Source organism: Urocitellus parryii, chromosome 10 (assembly GCF_045843805.1).
Source record: "Urocitellus parryii isolate mUroPar1 chromosome 10, mUroPar1.hap1, whole genome shotgun sequence".
NCBI classification, from domain to species: Eukaryota; Metazoa; Chordata; class Mammalia; order Rodentia; family Sciuridae; genus Urocitellus; species Urocitellus parryii.
Window position 1 is genome coordinate 54,780,593 of NC_135540.1, and position 13,372 is coordinate 54,793,964.

The 13,372-nt window shown below is 41.6% G+C and overlaps 1 protein-coding gene across 1 annotated transcript in view; it reads left to right on the plus strand.

Moving 5' to 3' along the window:
• Window positions 1-13,104, plus strand: part of Hadh (hydroxyacyl-CoA dehydrogenase) — a 47,498-nt gene extending 34,394 nt beyond the window's left edge. The window contains exons 5-8 of the mRNA XM_026403199.2: window positions 21-110; window positions 5,443-5,515; window positions 11,245-11,361; window positions 12,771-13,104. Of these exons, the coding sequence (XP_026258984.1) occupies window positions 21-110; window positions 5,443-5,515; window positions 11,245-11,361; window positions 12,771-12,889 (399 nt within the window). The 3' untranslated portion in view covers window positions 12,890-13,104. The remainder of the gene's footprint in view (window positions 1-20; window positions 111-5,442; window positions 5,516-11,244; window positions 11,362-12,770) is intronic.
• Window positions 13,105-13,372: the final 268 nt, after the last annotated feature.

Sequence of the window (13,372 nt, forward strand, 5' to 3'; positions counted from 1 at the left end):
TCTTTGCTTTGCATTTCCAGGTCATTAAAACACCAATGACAAGCCAGAAGACATTTGAATCTCTGGTGGACTTTAGCAAAGCCTTGGGAAAACATCCCGTTTCTTGCAAGGTAGAGTATGGGTAGTCTGTTTTCAGTTACTATGACAAAATACCTAAGGCAGACTAACTTCATAAAGAAGAGAGGTTTATTTAGCATACAGTTCTGGAGATTCAAAGGCATGGTGTTAGCTAGCATCAGCATCAGCTCATGGCTGATGGTGTCACATTGACCAGAGCATATACAGGAGGAATCATATGTCTACATAGGAAGCCAAGGAGAGACTCCGATCATGCCTAGGCTTTTTATAACAACTCATTCTTTGAAGAATTCATTCCAGAAAACCAGTAATTCCTTCCAAGTGAGTTCCTGCAATAACCTAAGAACCCCCTGCTAGGCTTTACCTCTTAAAGGTTCCACACCATCTCTCAGGGGTCCAGGCTCCCAAACCACCAACCTCTAGGGAGACAAACAGCATCCAAACTGTAGGTAGCTTGGGAAGGAGGTGGTTTCCCTTGGAACCTGACTTAGTTCAGGTAGAATACTTTTAATAGAATGATATATGAGAGATGGGGCACTTGTTTACTGCAGAATTGTCCATGAGCCATAAGATCAGGTTGTACCTTCATTCTGGTTTTTGGGCAAGGAAACCAGACTCCTGACCTGTGCCCAGGGCCATCAGGTAGATAGTCTTGAGATTCAAATAGATCTTAGGGCTCTAGCTGAATAGAAGACTTGGGAGTTCTCTCTGGGCCCTGGTTTTTGTCTATAGATAAGCAGTTATATTTTCTTTTCTTTTTTTTTTTTTTTTTTAGAGAATATTGATTTTTTTTCTTTTTTTTTTAGTTTTTTGGCGGACATAACATCTTTGTTTGTATGTGGTGCTGAGGATCGAACTCGGGCCGCACGCATGCCAGGCGACCGCGCTACCGCTTGAGCCACATCCCCATCCCAAGCAGTTATATTTTCATACATGGTTTTTGTGGCCCACTAGCTTTACCTGCTGTTGGCCCTTGAGACTCAGGAACGCTTTATGTCAGTTACAGCTTGCTGGACACATACATCTGTAACAGAAACCTATGAAAAGAACTTTTGAAAAGAACACTGCAGATAGTTAGGGATACAATGACACAGGAAGAGACCAACCTGATTAACCTGTAGCATTAAGGAAGTGCTTCTCTATAGAATGTAGCATTATGTTTTCCATTGAAAACCATGTTGAAGGGAAAGCAGGCTTGACCTTCAGTTTAAACCCCTTTTCCTAAGATACCCAGTTATTATTTGTAAAATGATCCCAGTTATTGGTGTCTGTCATTTTGATTACCTTCAGGTGTGCATTTGACTTTAGTTCCCCATTTAGTTTTCCAATTACCTTCATCCTCCCCAAACTTAGGGACTATACTTCTGCATGACTTTGCAGTTTTTTTAAAAAAGGTACAAAATGCCACACCATTCAAAGTTTTATAAATAAGTTGTGACCTTTATTTGTCATGATTTTTTGTATCTTTATGGTTCTTTCTTGGCATACTTTTCTAAAATAGTCTTACATTTGAACTTATAGTATTGTATTAACCCACAAAAAGTCATATCATCCATGAATCATCTGAACAAGACATATGTTGATGTAGGCCTCATTAAGCCAAAGACTTGTATATGCTGGTCCCCCTAGTCCACCAGTCTGGTGTTATTAGGAAGTCTCAGTAGTTTTTATTGTTGTTTTGCAGTATTGGAATTAAAACCAGGGTTTTACATATACTAGGCAAGTGCTGTATCACTGAGTTATATCCTCAGCCCCCACTTTTTTTTCTTGTATTCAGCTACTTTTTTTTAATTTTAAAAATTAATGTATTCTAATTAGGTATACACAACCGCAGAATGCATTTTGATTCATCGTAAACAATTGTAGCACAACTTTTCATTTCTTAACACCATGTTAAGTTGCACCATATGTGCAGTCATGCATGTATCTAGGGGTAGTAATGTCCATCTCATTCCATCTTTCCTGTCCCTGGGCCCCCTTTCCACTCTCCTTTGTACAAAGTTGCCCCATTTTCCCCATGCCTCCCCTATGGATCAGCATCCACTTATCAGAGAGCATTCAGCCTTCGGTTTTGGGGGATTGGTTTACTTCGCTTAGCATGATATTCTTCAGCTCCATCCATTTACCTGCAAATGCCATAATTTTGTTCTCTTTTAATGCTGAATAATATTTCACTGTGTATATCCACAGTTCTTTATCCATTCATCTATTGAAGGGCATCTAGGTTGCTTCCACAGTTTAGCTATTGTGAATTAGCTGCTATAAACATTGATGTGGCTGCATTACTATAACATGATGCTTTTAAGTTCTCTCAGTTAGACCAAGGAGTGGGATAGCTGGGTCAAATGGTGGTTCCATTCCAAGTTTTCTAAGGAATCTCCATACTGCTTTGCAGATTGGTTGTACCAATTTACAGTCCCACCAGCAAGGTATGTGTGTGCCTTTCCCCCACATCCTCACCAACACTTATTGTTGTTTGTATTCTTGATAACTGCCGTTCTGACTGGCAAAGATGAAATCTTAAGAGTAGTTTTGATTTGCATTTCTCTAATTACTAGAGATGTTGAACATTTTTTTCATATATTTATTGATCGATTGTATATCTTTTTCTGAGAAGTGTCTGTTCACCTCATTAGCCCATTTATTGATTGGGTTGTTTGTGTTTTTGGTGTTAAGTTTTTTGAGTTCTTTATGTATCCTGGAGATTAGTGCTGTATCTGCGCGTGTGGCAAAAATTTGTTTTCAAAATGTAGGCTCTCTCTTCACTTCATTGATTGTTTCTTTTGCTGAGCGAAGCTTTTTGGTTTGAATCCATCCCATTTATTGATTTTTTATTTTATTTCTTGCACTTCAGGAGTCTTATTAAGGAAGTTGGGGCCTAATCTGACGTGATAAAGATTTGATCCCCAGGTCCTTTTTAAATTTTATTTTGAGACAGAATCTTACTAAGTTTAAGTTGCCTGAACTTGGTGTAGATGGAACCACAGGTGTGTGCCACCACACCTGGCTGGGAGTCTCTCTCTCTCTCTCTCTTTTTTTTTTTTAAGTTGTAGATGGACCCAATACCTTTATTTTATTTTTGTATTTTTATGTGGCTGAGGATCGAACCTAGTGCTGCACATGTGCTGGGCAGGTGCTCCACTGAGCCACATCCTAGCCCAGGAGTCTCATTTTTGAACACTCATTTTTTATTTGACTGGTTCTGTGGTTTTACATCACTTGGATTTGAAAAAAAGCACATTGATAACTGGATGTTATATTTGTACTTTCTTACCCATTTTTGCTTTGTTAGTGGAAGAAAGTAGTAATTGTGTTAGAAAGAACTAAACTTTAGGCAAATCAGAAACTAGTGCTAGAAATGCAGGAAAAGGCCGGTAATTATCCTCAGCATATAATCATTAATTCATGGAGAGTGTGGATTCTTTCTCCCCTCAGAGTAGCTATGGCAGCTTCAGGGACAGGAAGCCTTTGGTTTCTGAAAATTGAGCTTGTTAGATAATTGGGAAACACATCTGTGTGATATTTTGAGGCTCTCTGTGAGTCAATGGGTCATGCATTCAAGCTCTTGATGAGACATGTCCTGGCAGCACATAGAATGAAGCACATAGTACATACTGTCATATGCTACATAACACTGTCAGTCAGTGATGGACAGCATACATGATGATGGTCCCATAAGATTGGGCTGGACCTGAAAAATTTCTATTGTGTGCTGGTGTGGTAGCCGTCCTGAAGTTTTGGTGCCAGCACTACTCACATGTTTGTGGTGATTCTGGTACAAACGAACTTCTACTGCCAGTTGTGTGAAAGTGCAGCGCATACAGTTACACACAATACATAGCCCTTGATGATAAACAGCTGTATTACTGGTTTATGTGTTTATTTTTTATCCTTTCTACTTCTTACGTATATAAAAAAGAGGCGACTAAAAAAGCCTCAAGCGGGTCCTGTGAGCTCTTTCTATTAAGGTTATTAGTTATTATAATTGGAGCCAATTTTTTGGAGGGTTACCAGGGACTGAACTCAGGGGCACTCGACCACTGAGCCACATCCCCAGCTGTATTTTGTATTTTATTTAGAGACAGGGTCTCACTGAGTTGTTTTAGCACCTCGTTGTTGTTGAGGCTGGCTTTAAACTTGTGATTCTCCTGCCTTGGCTCCCAAGTTGCTGGGATTACAGGTGTGCACCACCAGGACTGGCCTGGAGCAAATATTTTTGAAGGCTGCTTTCTGATTGTAACTTTGTATTGGTGTGTTTCATGCTCTCATCTTAAGTTGAAAAGCATGTTTTGCCTCAGTTATAAAATCACCTTTGTGTTATTATTATAATCTTGGTTATAATATAAACCTTGTTTGGTCTTCTCTGCATTCTTGTAATGGGGGTGGGGTTGGTTTCTGCTTGGTCGAAGTTATAGGAGGTACAAACGCTGTCACTTCACTGTGCAGTTTACACAGCATGCACCCAGGTTAGCTCAGCAAGTGTGCCAGGTTCTGGTCATCTTCAGTTCATATGATGGCAGAATACCTATTATATGCTAGAAACAGAATACAGGGTGTAGGTCAGGGGGAGGATGTCTGTCTTAGGATGATCAGACTTTTTTTCCCCTCCCTAATATTTTTAGTTGTAGATGGACACAATGCCTTTATTTTATTTATTTATTTTTAATGTGGTGCTGAGAATCAAACCTAGTGCCCCATATGTGCTAGGCAAGTGCTCTACCACTGAGCCACAACCCCAGCCCAGATTAGAGCTTTTTGACAGAAGAGGGAGCACTGTTTACTTAGTGGAAATTAACTTCACATAAACACCATCAAAACATTACCAATCTGACCTTCTCCATAAGCCCACCAAAGAGATCAGTAAATAAAAATCTAAATCTCATACTGATCCTTTTGGAGAGATGATTAAGTGTTGTACTCATGCAAAGAAATTCAGTGCCCGGAGTCATCCCCTGGAGAGGTGGCATGCTGTGCCAATCTGTGCCATGAAGGGCCAGCCACCTACCAGGGGACCTACTCCTTTGTCCCTGCACCTGTCCCGGACTCTACTGTGCTGCACTGTGCAAGGACACTGAGTAGCCCAAGAATGTGCCAGAGCCTGGAAAATAGTACTCCTTGAAGGATTGTTCTAGATGGAGTGATAATTTTTCCTAGGTTGCTGAAAGGGAAATGGGATAGGAAAGAAGAAAAGATTACATTGTCATGTGAGATAAAAATAGGTACTTTAAAACAAATGTATATAGCTTGATAAACGTGGGCAACTTAATCCAAGGCAAGAAGTAATGATCTTCACAAAAGTGGTGACTTCAAAAAAGATGAAGTTTAATGAAAAGTCATTTTTCTTTTTTCTCTTTTCTGAAATAGGACACTCCTGGGTTTATTGTGAACCGTCTCCTGGTGCCATACCTTATAGAAGCGATCAGGATGCATGAACGAGGTACTCTTCCTGAGCTGGACTGAGATCTAGATTTCTTATGAAGTGTGTAGAAAGCAGGGCCACATAGTAGAGGAAGGAGCTGCAGTTCTCTAGCTGTGTCATCTTAGCCTCTCCATGGCCTCAGAACCTTTGTCATTATATCCAGGTCTCCCAGCTTCTCTGTGAGGCCTCTAACAGGTGGCTGTGGGCCTCCACTGCAGTACCAGTCTGAGCAATTGCGTGGCTGACCCAGATTTATATCCTTGATCTTTGCCTTTGGTTAAAAGTATACTGCTTCAAACAAAGAATAATAATAATGTGAAAATCAATAGACTAGGGGACACTGAAAGTTCCTTTAGGATCTAAAAACTTGTATTGGAAATAAGTGACAGAGCTGATATGTGATAAAGATGATTTCTAATGGCCCTGTATTCATACTTATTGAAAGACGGCATGATTCTTTTTTTTTTTTTAACCTCAAGAAAAATCTAAAAATTTTCCCTCAATACTTGTTTGACAAAGACTTTTCCTGTTGAAGGAACATAAAACTTGGGACGTGGTCCAGGGTTATAGTTGATGTTCATTCTCCTGCACACCTTCTCTCCCATTTTTGGAAAGGTAACTATCATATCTGCTTCGAAGGCAAGCAGTCTGTAATGGAACTTGATAAAAAGCAAGTGTAACTGTTTTCAGTGACATCATTCACAAATGCTCACTCCCAGAAGAGTGTCATTTTTGAAACAAAACATTTACACCAGCTCTTCCCGAGAGATGAAAGCACATTTGCTTCCTCAAGATCTGCTTTAAATATTAACTTTTCTCTATGGTTTATAGAAGCAATTGCCTCACTTTTGCTCCAAGATCAAACCAACACTTCTGTGTTTATCTATCAACAAATATGCCTAATTATACCTCAAAGAAAGTGCAGCATTTTGCCTACCTTGAAAGGCAGTTGTGTTTTTTTTTTTTTAATAAAATGTAATGTTTGAGAATGTAGCATGTGGATGAACCACCTCTTCATGGTGTTTTCCTCACTGAACTACACTGTCCCTTTGATACATTCTCCTGTATCAAGTATCTTATGGGAAGGTGAAAGCTGTTCTGTTCTGCTTCCCAGCAGCAGTGGTCCCTTTCAGAACAGACTACCTTTGCCCTTTAGCATCGCAGGCTACCTGTGGGGTGTGACAGAGGACAGGGTTTGATGCCTGGTGGATGTGCTTTAGTTTGTTCTTGGTGCTCTCCAGAACAGTCTGTCATTGCTTATCTCCTGGCGTTTTGAGGCCTTTGAGCTGGTGCATCTCCTAAAGGAGCTGAGGTCTGGGTGGGTGCAGTTTTCCAGTAATCCACACTGTGGTCTGCACTCCTTATGTCATACCCAGACCTCTTACTATATCCCTTCTGTGACCTTACTGCCCCTCCCCTTCCAGCCAGCACAGAATAGGGCTTAGGTGCATGCCCACCACTCTGCCTCCATTCTCAGCTCTGCAGCTGGGTTGTTGCAGTTACTTGTTGACACCCAGAGTCTCTGGTTTCTCCCTCTTCTGTCTTCCACATCTACTTGATTCTTCCTGTTGTACCTGCTCCCTTTCCATCCCAGCTCTCCCTCCTCCTCAGTGAGGCTTCATCAGGCACCAAACAAGTTCCTGTTACCTCATGTCTTCCTCAGGTCTGTCCCCTCCACAGTGCTTGCGAAGAAAGTGCTGTGCTGTTGAGGAAGTTGTGGAGATGCTGTGTGCTGTATCTTACCTACAGACCCTGCGGGGGTGTCTCAGACTCCAGTAGCACAACAAAGCCTCTGTAGATGCTCTGTGACTTCATTTCCCACTTCATTTGAGGGAAGCTTTTCTGTGCCACACTATTGATATGCCTGGGCCATGGGATTGGCAAAGGCTGCTTTGAGTGGTAGAGGATCATTGGAAGGATGTGTGGGCTACTGTCTAGTCAAATCCCCAGATGTTTGGACAGCTTTCAGGACACAACTAATTCCTGCTATTTATCACCCACTCCCTATGGGACTAGTGGAAGCCCATTGCCCTCTTTTGCCTTTGCTGACTGTGCCTCATGGCTCCTGTGTTGGGCCTTCTCATTGTCCAGCTCAGTACTCACTATTGCTCATTCCACTATGGGGAAGGCCTGGTGGGGGCAGTCAAGCACTATTCTTGTGGGTTGGAGGGATATAGATTGGATGGGCTGATGCCCAGACTGCTGTCCCCTCTCAGGTTTCCATAATGGTTTGCTAGTTATAGCTTGGCTGTGGACAACACAGTGAGCTCTTTACAAGAGGACTGTGCTGGGAACAGGTCCTGGGAATGTGATAATCCTGGCCCCCAGTCACTATAGGATGTTCTGTTTGTAGTTACCCCTTGCTCCAGACATGCACAATGGTTCTCTGGTAATCCACTGTGTACAAACTGTTCTCATTCTCTGCCCCTGCTGTGGTTGCCACATACTTTACTCCCATGCCCCACCTGAGTGTCCTCCATCTCCATGCTGAACATAATCTTTCATAGCTCTTTTTGCTTTGGCCTTCCTATGGGTGACTTGCCAATCCCTTCCCTGTGGAATGGCGGATGTCTGTCTTCTCTTGCCATACCCTTCTGGGGAAGTATCTGGGTCCTCCTCTTCTTCATGACCCCAAAGCACTTGCACAGGTCAGGCATTTGGAATTGAGGTAACTACTGATGTGGACATTGGGAGTCTCTGTTGGTAACGCTGAGAGTAGTTGGCAGGTGGTGCTGATGAGCTGCTGGTAGGGGAAACAATGTTGAGACCAGGCCCGGGTCCCAGTCCCCATCCAGGCAGATTTCTGAGTACACTGAGGAAGCTTTTCTTTGTTGTCTATAGAGTTAAGGGCTCTTGCCTGAGGGGAGGTGGAGGGGTCTCATGAACCTCCTAAGGTTGATGCAAAATTTTCTATGGAAGGAATGACAGATTCTTAGAAGTACTTAACTCCAAAGAAGTTTAAGTATTGGGGCCGGGGTTGTGGCTCAGTGGTGGAGTGCTTGCCTAGCATGCATGAGGTACTGGTTTCGATCCCTAGCACCACATAAAAATAAACAAATAAAATAAAGGTATTGTGTCCATCTACAAGTAAAAATTAAAAAAAGAAAAAGGAATTTTAGGGATTATTGATCAATATGATACAACATTTAACTCCCACTTGGTCCACCAGTCCCTGTGTGTGTCTTTTATTTCTCTCTCTTCTTTTTGCTCTTTATTACTCAAGACAGAACTTTTAAGAGTTGTGCTGACTTTGTAAAACTAGATTTTTAAAAAATTTTTTCATAATACACGGTATTGTCTTTTTGTTTTTGGAAGTAATATAGTCCTCAAGTGAGTCTCTGAATCAGGAATTACTGTCTTGCCTAGAGGGCTCATATTCCTTCTTTGAGTATGAATTTGATTCAGTGGCTTTGGGTTAAGTGGGAACAATTGGGCTGTTTGTGGGCACTCCCCATATAAATGAGTCAGTAGAGAAGTGTTAGACTGTGACTAGGAATTGTAGAGACAGAGGGTCTAGGATGGTGGGAACCCTAGCCCAGAGTCCTGGGAGCTTCTCTTTTAGATGCATGGAGTAGGGGAGGCTCTGACGAGGTGACACCTGAGCTGAGACCTAAAGAAGCTTCATGCCCCAGGCACAGGGAGCAGCTATTGCTAAACTCTGAGATAAGGGTATGTAAGCCTGCTACCCCCCATCATCTAGAGGCAACAGTACTACCATAGAAGTTGCAGGGTCTTGAAATCCTGAGTCAGATCCACTTTTGAGCCATAGAGCCACAGCTCAAATTTTGCCCCTTCACATGTTCTTCTATCTTCCTGTCTCCCCTCCTCTGAGAAAATCTGCCCATCATTGCCCACACAGAGCCATGTAAATCTTCATGAAGCTTCAGCAACTGTTATATTGTCTTTTTGGTTTGCACATTTTAGTCTTCCCATTTTGTCATAAGTACCTTGAGTACTTGTTTTTCATTGTCTCACTGTACGTCTTTGGTGCCTGCTACACAATGGGTATAAATCAAACATGAGTGAACAATAAGGCCGCCTGATAAGGCTAATATACCTGATCTTTTCTGCTTTTTTGTGGCAATGATTTCTCAGAAGTCTCGAATCCTAATTAGTATAGTACTAATGTCATGCATAGAAAATAATTTGAGTGGTGTTTTGTTCACCTTAAATTGCTCTGAAATTCTGCAGCATTACGTTAGTACTTTCTATACTTTTAAAAAATATAGTCTTAGGGCTTTGGGGTGCATGCCTGTAATCCTAGCAACCTGGGAGGCTGAGGCAGAAGGATCGCAAGTTTGAGGCCAGCCACAACATCATAGTGAGGCCCTAAGCAACTTAGAGAGACCCTGTCTCAAAATTTAAAAGAATAAAAAGGACTGGGGATGTGGCTCAGTGGTTAAGTGTCCTAGGTTAGATTACTGGTACCTGCCCTCCCCAAATTACATATGTCTTTATAGCTTTTTTAGTAGTTCTTGCTCCTTGTGCTTAAAAATCTGAATTATGAAATCCTGTTTTAACATTTTATTTAACTCTGAATATCATTAAACTACTTCTTTGTGCTTTGAAATAAAATTCTACATAGCCACTTCTTATAGCTCATTCCAATTTCTGATTTCAGAGAAAGGATACACAGGTGGCTGGTTCTCTATAAAGTCCTCTTGTGGTCCAAAGGACAGCATGTTACAGGGAAGTTTTCAAGGAAAAAAATTGTCTAGGTCTGTTCAACCCATTTTCATATGTTCATAGCAGTTTGTGAAAGCTTTTTGCAGCTGTGACCAAACATACTTAACTTAAAGGAGGAAAGGTTTAGTTTGGCCCATGGATTTACAAGTCCATAGTTGGTCAGTTCTATTGCTCTGGGTCTAAGATGAGGCAGGATATAATGGCACAAGGGTGTGGTAGAGGAAAGCTGTCAACTCATGGCAGCTAAGAGGGAGAGAAAGAGCGGGGTTGGGGGGGATAGGATGGGACAGCCAGGAATAAGATACAGGAATAAGCACGCCCCTGGTAACCTACTTCCTCCAACCATGTCCCACCTACCTATAGTTTCACTCCTCACCGTAGGTCACTATTAATATATCAGATGGATTAATCCATTGATAAGGTCAGAACCCTCATGATCCAGTCTCTTCCCCAAAGCCCCACCTCTGGACATTGCTGCATTGGGTACCACATCCTTAACACATACCTATGGGGGATATTCCAGATCTAAATCATAATAATTTGGACTTTTAAAAACAGTTATCTTAACTGATGTATTCATGGGAATGTGGTTCCAGGGGAATACTTGTTACTTGTGAAACAAAGAAAGCTAGAAAAGAAAATATACATGTGATACATACTAAAACAGAAACCTCTGTGTGTGTGTATGTGTGTGTGTGTTTGCAACCCATTCATGAATAAAGAAATCTTCTCTAGCATTAACTGATATTTCAGGAAATGATTCCAGTGTTGGAAAACCCCAGTTTGTTAGGAAGTAGCCAGCATTTCCAGACCCAGGGCTTTCCCTCTCCATGAACAAACAGCAGTGCTCTAGAATTTGCCTCACATGATACAGTTGCTTTGAACATCTTGTGACATATTGGGCAAATATCTCAGATGAAATCTTACCCAGTTCAGAAGACACATGGACTCTAGACATGCTTTAAATGTAAAATATGAAATTCTGATTCTGGGACTAAACCCCATGATAGGAAGAATTTGGGAAAAGTGGTGGTGACTCACTGCTGCCCTTTTTTCCTTAGGAGATGCATCCAAGGAAGACATTGACACTGCAATGAAGTTGGGAGCTGGATACCCTATGGGTCCATTTGAGCTTCTTGATTATGTTGGACTGGATACTACAAAGTTCATTCTGGATGGTAGGAATTGGAATCCTTTGTTGTTTTTGTTAAATTGAATTTTGTGTTGCTTTAACAACACTGGGTACTTCATAAGGAAAAGAGGTAAGGCTGGGCATGTAGCTCAGTGATACAGTGTTTATCTGGCATGCAGGAGGCCTTGGGTTCGATCCCTAACACCACAAAAAAAAAAAAAAAAGAAAGAAAAGAAAGCAGTTTATTTGATTCATAATTCTGACTCATAATTCTGGAAAATCCCAACAGTAAGATGCTTGAGTTTGGCAAAGCTCTTCTGGCTGGGTCACAACTCAGAAAGAAGTACAAAAGGCAAACAGTGGTGTGAGAAGGGACCATGGTGTGGGATGGCTTTGCGTTGCAGTAGGCCAGTCTCTCAAGATGTAATCTAGTCATAGGAGACTTGCTCCCAAGAGACAGAATTCATCCATTGACCTAATTACTTTCCACTAAGCCCAATTTTTAAAGGTTTCACCACTTTGGCACCAGCACTGAGGACCAAACTTATAGCACGTGAACCTTTGGGGAATAAACCATATGCATACCTTAGTATCAGATTCAATATTTGATGGCAGGAGAAAGAAAATGTGACTGTCATTGTCCCTTTTTATCACACAATTTGATTTGTGGGACCTCCATTACAACCAAGATACACAACTATTTTTTAAATGTATCCACTTTAATGTGGTGACTCCGAAGACAAGATAAAAATAATTACTGAAACTGAACTGTTGAGGCTGGGGTTGTGGCTCAGTTGTGGAGCACTTGCCTAGCACATGTGAGCCACTGGGTTCCACCCTCAGCACCACATAAAAATAAATTTTTTAAAAAAGAAGGTATTGTGTCCATCCACAACTAATAATAGATAAATAAATAAAGCATTGGTCTAACAATGAGATTTTTTTTTTAAATGAACTATGGAAGTTGAAAGTAATTCTCTACTCCATATTTCACAAAAAGTTGTATGCATTGGGGAGGAGGGGGGTTATAATTTAAGCAGGAAACTTGAATTTTATGAGGAGCAAATTTCAGTAGTAGGAAGTAATAGGAATTCAGATTTTTAACATGTTTTCTGAAAGTCAACTGTGCTACTTAGGAGTCCAACCAGCAAATTAACAGGTTTTATTAGTTTTCTTGGACCTTTGAACTTAGTGATTTCCAGGAATTGATTGGATACCCAGAAGGGCCATAACAGGGCTGGGCTTCGATTGGCACAGGTGGGTGGCAGCATGCCTGCTTTGGGGCTGATGTGGCTACACTAGCACATGCCTTAGTGCCTCATGCCTCTGCCATGGTGGCCTAAGTGGGCAACATGCCTCAGGAGCTTTCCCACATCAGAGTAAGGCCCTTTTCCCCAAGCTGTACTTCCAGAAGTACCTTGGGAACACGGAGCACTTTCTCTCTCCTTTTAATAGGGTGGCATGAAATGGATGTGAAGAACCCACTGTTTCAGCCCAGCACATCACTAAATAAGCTGGTAGCAGAGAAGAAGCTGGGCAAGAAGACCGGAGAAGGATATTACAAATACAAATGATGCACAGCTTCTCTGGCTTCAGGAAGAAGTTTCGTGAGGGTGCTCTAACCAGCCCCAAGAGCCATGGGGATGCGCTTTGGTCAGGCAATCCCTCACTGTGCAGTCTGTTCAATGTGCATTTCGATTATAATCTGAGGTAATTATTTCATTAGTCACAGTAATGGTAGATTCTTCCATTGATAATTAACTTCTTTTTTTAGTCTGTTCATTTCTGTGTATTTTCTAAAAAACTTTACACCCTCAGTGCCTTGGAGCAAATGTTTCTTATGTAATACATTGATTGAGTCACTCAGAAAGGAGAGGCCCTTCCTCCCAGAGTGAGCTGCTGGCTTCATGTTGCTGTGCACTCCTATGAGGAGCCAGCAACGCACACTGTGCATCTGTGAGGGACAGCAGTCGGTGGTGCCTGCATCTTGCCTTTCTGAGAATATTTTGCTGTCTGCAGCTTTGAGCCTTATCCTGCATCTGGGTGTGACCTAAGAT